The 8,827-nt window shown below is 45.3% G+C and overlaps 1 protein-coding gene across 2 annotated transcripts in view; it reads right to left on the reverse strand.

Moving 5' to 3' along the window:
- Positions 1 to 1,065: 1,065 nt before the first annotated feature.
- The window catches only part of LOC128684452 (synaptotagmin-5), a 231,414-nt gene continuing 223,652 nt past the window's right edge, over positions 1,066 to 8,827 (reverse strand). For both annotated transcript variants that reach the window (XM_053770617.2, XM_053770616.2), the window contains exons 9-11: positions 5,930 to 6,050; positions 3,746 to 3,876; positions 1,066 to 2,783 (exon numbers count right to left, since the gene is read on the reverse strand). In XM_053770617.2, the coding sequence (XP_053626592.1) occupies positions 2,481 to 2,783; positions 3,746 to 3,876; positions 5,930 to 6,050 (555 nt within the window). In that variant the 3' untranslated portion in view covers positions 1,066 to 2,480. The remainder of the gene's footprint in view (positions 2,784 to 3,745; positions 3,877 to 5,929; positions 6,051 to 8,827) is intronic.

Genomic DNA, 8,827 nt, shown 5'->3' on the forward strand with positions numbered 1-8,827 from the left:
ACGGAGCATCACCAGTAGAAGGTACAATGGTATGGGAAGAGCCTGGAGAATGGTCCAATAACGAAGCCGGGTCAGAACAGGATGTGGGAATCAGAAGGGGCCTGGGAGGAGGAGGGTTATCACAGAATGAAGACTCCATGATAGTGGTACTTTTTTCTTATTTAAAGAAAAAAAAAGATGAAAAGAAACAAAAAATGGGGAGGGACAGTCACTAGAAGGCATGAAAGGGCTGTAGGTTCCCCCTCCCCCCTCATCCGAGAGGACCTCGAGCCCACAAGTAGTGCAGATGCAGCGTGGAACCTGCACCATACCCTACCCTTCACACCAGTAAACCAGCGCTGATAGCAACTTCACGTCTACAAAGCCACCTCGGCAGATAAGAGGGCAGTCGGAAATCTGCCACCAAGCATACCTCCTAAGGCAGCCTCTGGAGATACACTCGTCATCTGCAGGACACCCCGCCCACTTCCCAGAAATCCAGAAAGGGAGCAGGGCGCCCCCAGATAATCAAGATTCCACTGCATACTAACCACACCCGAGGAACCTCACGGAGTGTGATGAACTCCGGCACACTTCCCCCTACTTAGAAACTGTAATGCCAGAGGGGAGGACCCAAGAGGCTACAAACGGGACGAGGAAAAGGGGAGGGTTGGGAGGTGGGAAAAAAGGGGAATGGGGAAGATGGGATAGAGAAGGGAGGATTAGGGGGTAATTAGGTTCGGTCTGAGGAAGAAGACCAAAAGGTCCAAATCCTCAGACCAAAAGCCTCTTCACCTCAACAACTTGAAGAGGTTAATTTTCACAGCATTGCACTCTCTGGGGCCGAATTACATTAGTTCGGTGTCTATCAATGCAGTTTTTCCTGTCATTTTGCAGCATTTCTATGTCCTCTGCGAAACTTGTAGCATTTCCAAGTAGTCTTCGAACTGCTAAAGTGAGACTAACGACGTGTGATTATCTTCTCCATGACCTTGTATGTCATACATGACAGGATCTATGATTGCAGTTCAATGCTTCTTACTTTCCTTGCTTGAATATTGTACCAACATTTGATGTTTTCCGTTGTTCTGACAATTGTCATGTTTCCAGATTGACTTGAATTTTTTTTTTTTGTTCTGTGCTCCGGTTTTTCCATGTTCTTGTGCTGTTTGCCTTTGCTTCTCTTCCCTCGAGAGAGGTTACTTAATGTTGGCAAGGAGCTCTTGATATAATGAACTGTTTTTTCTCCATTTCATGAGATTAAACGCTCCTCTGTACGTCTGTAAGAAACACAGATCTTAACGTTCTTCGTTTGGGTGTAACTTGTCATTTTCATTGTCTTCCTGCTCTTTACGGCTTAGATCTTTTTTCACCTTTCCCGCTACACTGTTTACAAGTATCTCCTGTAGTCTCCTCTCTTCCTGTACTTCTGAGAGACATACAGACTGTGTGTACTCACTTAATTGTGGTTGCAGGGGTCGAGACTCAGCTCCTGGCCCCGCCTCTTCCCACTCCATGTGGTTTATCATACCTCTTCCTAAAGCTGTGTGGATCCTGCCTCCACTACATCACTTCCCAGTGTGTGTGTACTCACCCAGTTGTGGTTGCAGGGGTCGAAACTCAGCTCCTGGCCCCGCCTCTTCGCTGGCCGCTACTAGGTCACTCTTCCCGCTCCATGAGCTTTATGATACCTTTTCCTAAAGCTATGTATGGATCCTGCCTCCACTACATCACTTCCCAGCCTATTCCATCTCCTGACAACTCTGAAGAAATATTTCCTAACATTCCTGTGTGTGTGTGTGTCTGTGTGTGAGTGTAAAATTATCTATATAACACATACACATGGAAAAAATGTATTATGTACTAATTTCTAAACATCAACTAGTGACATTTCACATTTAATTACTGTACGTACTCAAAATAAATGTTTCCAGCTCCGCCCAACACCAAAACCTTTATGTATGCTTCCACAACAGTTTTTATGACAAAGGTGCTACAAGAGTGAGCAACCTGTACTCACCTATATGTGGTTGCAGGGGACGAGACATAGCTCCTGGCCCTGTGTGAGGGGTGAGGAAAGCAGGTCAGCTGCACCAACCTTGCCCTTCTAACACACCCGATTATCGTACGCAATTTTACACACACTTACAAATGTAAATGTTTGAGCTGCTCATTACTAAATAGGAGAAAATTATGGCCTAATTCCCCTAATTAGCAAAGTGTCTCAAATGGCACTTTCTGTTTTAATTTACCAATTTTATGGTTTCTTCACTTTTTAATTTAAAAATTTCGTCTTGCTTCATTTAATAGCGTGTCCATATTGGCGAGTCTATTTTCTCCAGCTTAGTTTATTCATTTACATCTTAAAGCACCGATTTAACCTTTGGTCGACTAGATTAAACTCTATTACTTCACATCTCTATACTTTTACATCACATTGCACATCTCTCACTATTTCTTGAATGGGAGATTATATTTTCTAAGTTACAAGACGATGTTGTCTATTTGAGGGCGTGCCACTGGGAGACGACCTTCCTGGGAGAAGCCATGATGGCCATCCAGTGTTGACGTTGTTCCTCACCCCGGACATTGCAACCCAGCGCCAACTTGCCCACGTATCTGTCCTCCTTCTTATTTTGGTTCTGGTCGTGGATGGGTGAGTTGGCGATGTCCGGGGGTACCAGGACATCGTGGGTGTCGGGAAGGGCGTTGGCGGAGTGGTTGGAGGCATCAGAGCTAGTGGGGGTAACTGGGTACTGTGGTGACCGTGTACACAACACCAGCAGGAAGGTCACGTGCTCAACCTGCCAAGGAACAGGAAGATCACTTTGCATCAGTCATGTAAGCAAGGTAAGGCGGAGGCGATCTGCGCGAGATAAATTATCATAAAGCTTTGAAAATGAGGATACCGTTCCTACACTCAGAAGGATTGGGTGGGGATGTAATAGGTGGCTCATCTGAGCTCTATCTATAATTTTATGGCTAGCAAGCTACTGAATGAGTAATGGTGAATATGCTTCCTTCTCTGGGTTACCCTACCTTGGTGAGAAGCTGTTAGTATAGTAGAGAATCAGTGCAATCAAATCACAACGCTGGATACTCCTCAAGGACGGTTCCATGATGTTGGTGAGGGGCTCTTGATCTAGGGAACTGGATCTGTGCTCCAGTTCCCTGAATTAAGCCTGAATACCTTCCATCCCCCCACAGGCGCTGTATAATCCTGCGGGTTTAGCGCTTCCCCTTGCTTATAATAACAACGTTGGGTAAATCAGATATCTCTACGTGGGATGAATGATAAATTACACAGGTGTTGCTCGTCTGACACAGCAACACCATGTCTGTTCAGCATGACCTACTTCTACTAGAGGGCTCCACTCACCTGTGCCTCCTCCTCCAGCTGCTACACGTCACTCTTAGCTCTAGTATACGAGTCTGACCTCATGCCTCTGCTTTCTGCTAAGGAAATGTTCTTCATCTGTCAAAATGATGGAGTGATTACCTCCCAATCTCCACTGTCTCCAGTGTTGTAATTGGCTGTGTGTGACTGAAGAAGCTTGCTACACAAACGAAACGTTTCGACAGCAAAGATACCCAAGTCTCTCTCACTCGTCAATACAATAAGTACTCCAAACATTAGCTATGCAAAGACTAGAACTAGGACCAATATACCAGGAGCCAGGACCAACATACCAGGAGCTAGGACCAATAGAGTTGGAGCTAGGATCAACATAATCGGAACTAGGACCCGAGACCAAGACCAACATACCTGGGGTTGAGTCAGGTCGAAGATAAGGGTCTCGTTCCAGATGGGAGAGACGGTGTTGGACCGCCAGGTGGTCTTTTTCTTCTTCAGGACCCGTCCAGACCCACTGATCAGCAGCACCCGGATGTATGGACCTGGAGACCACAAAATACACAAGATTACTCAATGAATTAATCAGCTAAATTGCTTATTAATCAAGCCAGGTGCAGGTCATCCTATGACTCACGACGGGGAACACTTGTCCCGTTTCCTGACAAAACTTACTTAATCTAAGCCAGCAACTCAGTCAAATATATATTAATCAAATAATGAATTAGCTAACTTAATCAATAAACTAGGAATAAACTAATAAATTAACATATCAATTAATAAACCAAACAACTTGCTAATTAATCAATAACTCAGATCAATAGAACAATTAAGAATTAAATATACGAATCAACCACTCAATCCATTAACTTATTAACCAAGTCCATAAATCAATATTAATCAGTTGATTAATAAAAGTTTGAAGTAATATAACCAAAGATATAAATACAAGGAACATTTATTGAAGTCTTAATTGTCACATCTATATTAAGACTAATTAAAATTTATTATAATAAATTTTAATTAATCTATAAAATATATAAAGAATAAATTAAAGTTTTATTTTAACAACAAACTTAAAAAATAGTAATAAAGACGAATAAAGTTTAGTGGAGGTGAAGTTGGAGGTGTCCTCACCTTCCTTGGATCAAACCTGATTGAGTGCCATTCCTCAACGGGTTTAGAGCTTCCCGTGAATGTGATGACACTTGTCACTGCTTCCCCTCTTCGGAAACAACTGCCCTCTCATCCCTCTCATGTTTCTTCCCTGGATGCTATACCTGCCCTCTCATCCCTCTCATGTTTCTTCCCTGGATGCTATACCTGCCCTCTCATCCCTCTCATGTTTCTTCCCTGGATGCTATACCTGCCCTCTCATCCCTCTCATGTTTCTTCCCTGGATGCTATACCTGCCCTCTCATCCCTCTCCTGTTCTTCCCTGGATGCTATACCTGCCCTCTCATCCCTCTCATGTTCTTCCCTGGATGCTATACCTGCCCTCTCATCCCTCCTATTCTTCCCAGGATGCTATACCTGCCCTCTCATCCCTCTCCTATTCTTCCCTGGATGCTATACCTGCCCTCTCATCCCTCTCCTATTCTTCCCTGGATGCTATACCTGATCTCTCATCCCTCTCCTATTCTTCCCTGGATGCTATACCTGCCCTCTCATCCCTCTCATGTTTCTTCCCTGGATGCTATACCTGCCCTCTCATCCCTCTCCTATTCTTCCCTGGATGCTATACCTGATCTCTCATCCCTCTCCTATTCTTCCCTGGATGCTATACCTGCCCTCTCATCCCTCTCCTGTTCTTCCCTGGATGCTATTCCTGCCCTCTCATCCCTCTCCTATTCTTCCCTGGATGCCACACCTGCCCTCTCATCCCTCTCCTGTTCTTCCCTGGATGCCACACCTTCCCTCTCATAGATCGCAGCAAATTATAAAGAAACATGATCCAACATCTGCTGACGACAGCACTGTTCGCTTCTGGCAACAATGGGAGCAAACGTTTACACTGCTGCGAAATTGGTTATACTGCAGCCGGAGAGAGAGAGAGAGAGAGAGAGAGAGAAAGAGAAAGAGAAAGAGAGAGAGAGAGAGAGAGAGAGAGAGAGAGAGAGAGAGAGAGGTGGTATTATCTGACAGTGACGCCATCAACGCTGCCTAGCACAAGGATGACGGTGCTTTTGGTTGAAGGTAAAAATGGAAAATGATAAATATCGCTGCACTTCGTAAAAGACAGTGGTGGTTGAGAAGTGCTGTCAGCCCGTCACGTCACTGCTGTCAGTCACTCCACTGCTGTCAGTCACGCCACTGTCAGTCACGTCACTGCTGTCATCCAGTCACGTTACTGCTGTCAGTCACGTCACTACTGTCAGTCACGTCACTACTGCCAGTCACGTCACTACTGTCAGCCAGTCGCGTCACTGCTGTCAGCCACTCCACTGCTGTCAGTCACGTCACTGTCAGTAAGGTCGGGAGGAAAACAAGGAACAGCAGCATCAGAAGAAAAATAATAAAATAATAGATAGGTTCCATTTCTGCAAATTGAATGACATGGAACGTGTGGAAGAGCACGTTTCACCCGCTGCTACTCACAGAAGTCTTTAAGATCGTCGGTCACGTTGGTATACTTGAGGTTCTGCGCCTTGATGACGGACACGGAGAGCCTCTGCGCCGTGGGCAAGTAACTCAGGCCGAAGAGCACCTCCCCGAGGTCCTGGGGGGGGGGACACAGGCCACATTAAATTATTATTATAATCAAGGGGGAAGCGCTAAACCCGGAGGATTATACAGCGCCTAGGGGGGGGGATGTGGAAGGCATTCAGGCTTAATTCGGGGAACTGGAGCACAGATCCAATTCCCTAAATCAAGAGCCCCTCACCAACATCAGGCCACATTAAAACCGCACATGAGACAAACTTTTAAGACGATGTTTCGGTCCATCTTGCACCATTAACTAGTTACAGACATTAACATATGTTAACAGAAGAGAAGACTAAATCGACATGAGTCTATCTACTACGCGAGGGTCGTTATTAAGGCTGCCTGTCAGCTGTTATTAAGGCTGCCTGTCGGCTGTTATTAAGGCTGCCTGTCGGCTGTTATTAAGGCTGCCTGTCGGCTGTTATTAAGGCTGCCTGTCGGCTGTTATTAAGGCTGTCTGTCAGCTGTTATTAAGGCTGCCTGTCGGCTGTTATTAAGGCTGCCTGTCGGCTGTTATTAAGGCTGCCTGTCGGCTGTTAAGGCTGTCTGTCAGCTGTTATTAAGGCTGCCTGTCGGCTGTTATTAAGGCTGCCTGTCGGCTGTTATTAAGGCTGCCTGTCGGCTGTTATTAAGGCTGTCTGTCGGCTGTTATTAAGGCTGTCTGTCAGCTGTTATTAAGGCTGCCTGTCGGCTGTTATTAAGGCTGCCTGTCGGCTGTTAAGGCTGCCTGTCGGCTGTTATTAAGGCTGTCTGTCGGCTGTTATTAAGGCTGTCTGTCAGCTGTTATTAAGGCTGCCTGTCGGCTGTTATTAAGGCTGCCTGTCGGCTGTTATTAAGGCTGCCTGTCGGCTGTTATTAAGGCTGCCTGTCGGCTGTTATTAAGGCTGTCTGTCGGCTGTTATTAAGGCTGCCTGTCGGCTGTTATTAAGGCTGCCTGTCGGCTGTTATTAAGGCTGTCTGTCAGCTGTTATTAAGGCTGCCTGTCGGCTGTTATTAAGGCTGCCTGTCGGCTGTTATTAAGGCTGCCTGTCGGCTGTTATTAAGGCTGCCTGTCGGCTGTTATTAAGGCTGTCTGTCAGCTGTTATTAAGGCTGCCTGTCGGCTGTTATTAAGGCTGCCTGTCGGCTGTTATTAAGGCTGCCTGTCGGCTGTTATTAAGGCTGCCTGTCGGCTGTTATTAAGGCTGCCTGTCGGCTGTTATTAAGGCTGCCTGTCGGCTGTTCATCACCAGTCAAGAATTTTCAGCACCTAAAATAGGGATTAAAGTGGACTCTCAGTGTACATACAGTGAGAGACTTGAGTGTCTCGGTGTACCTTACCTGGAGTATACCTGGGGAGTGTTTCGGGGGTCAACGCCCCCCGCAGCCCGGTCTGTGACCAGGCCTCATGAGGCAGTTGTGGGTAGAATGACAGATGGGATTAAGAGGTGTTTCAAGCAGGTGGGAATATAATTTTGGAGTGGCTGGTATAATTAATCAATAAATACATGAAAGAAGGGAAGATACCTAAAGGACTGGCAGAGAAATATACAGTTCCTTTGTATAAGCGAAAATGAGATGGAGGAGTGTTTAGAATTATCAGATTGAAGGGAGTATGGAGAATATAAATGTATTGAAATGTGTGGGAGTGGACATGTTAGCAGACGAGTCATGAAAGGTGGGCTATAGAATACATGAAAGTAAAAAGTAGACGGAGTGTTGAGGCAGCATCAGTGGAAAAGCTTATCTACGGAGACACAAATAGGAATGTACTTTTCATATGGACGCGAACCATGCGTGTTGAATTTTGCGGCTGGAGGCTGAGAGAAATGTGTGGAGTGAATATTTTGCAGAGAATTCGGAGCATAGAAATTGGATAGTGTGGGATTAAAAAAATGTATAATTCAGAGAGGAGGAGAGGTTGTCGAGAACGTCTGGGTTGGAAGGAGGAATAAGAGTCATCGCAAGAAGGCTTGGGGGATTGAAGTCGAAAAGGAGGTTTTGAGAGCTAGGGGCCTGAACATGCATGCGTGAGCATTTTGGACAGAAGTGAAGCCAACTGGCTTTTATGACTTTATGTGCTGTTGGAGTGTGAGCCAATGCAACATTTATGAAGGCATCCAGGAAAATCGGTTAGGCGTGCTCGAGTCCTGGAGGTGAAAAGCACAGTGCCAGCATTCTGAAGGAGGGTTGAGGGGATGGGTAATATGTTACGTGACAGCTATTGATTGAATGACGGGGGCTTTCTGGGCCACTATATCTTGGTGAGCAACGGCAAGAGTGGTAAAGAAATTAATTTTAAAAATAATAAAGTACACAGGAAATAAACAAGATAAGAATGAACTTAAAAAATGACTGTTTGATAGCCGCCTCAAGACAGGAAAGACTGCCAGAGTCACAATGATGTTGAGAAAAGTTTATGATGGTCAGTACATGTACACCAAGAAGTGTCTATCAGTGTATGTACACCAAGAAGTGTCTCTCAGTGTGTACAAAGACATGTGTATCTCTTAGTTTACATGCACCTAGAGAGAAGTATCTCAGTGTATGTATACCGAAAGGCGCCTCTCTCTCTCTCTCTCTCTGTCTCTTTCTCCATAAATCGAGAGGTGAGCCTCTGTGTATATGTACCAAGTAGTTCATATTGTGTACATACAACAAAAGATATTCATGTTATCACATATACACCGTGTATCATGTACACCGTGTATCATGTACACCGTGTATCATGGCAATAATGGTATATACCAACAATATGAGGAATTACGGATGCGCAACACTCGGCCATCTTTATTTGAAGACGTTTCTCTAA

This window comes from Cherax quadricarinatus, chromosome 4 (genome assembly GCF_038502225.1).
Source record: "Cherax quadricarinatus isolate ZL_2023a chromosome 4, ASM3850222v1, whole genome shotgun sequence".
NCBI lineage: Eukaryota > Metazoa > Arthropoda > Malacostraca > Decapoda > Parastacidae > Cherax > Cherax quadricarinatus.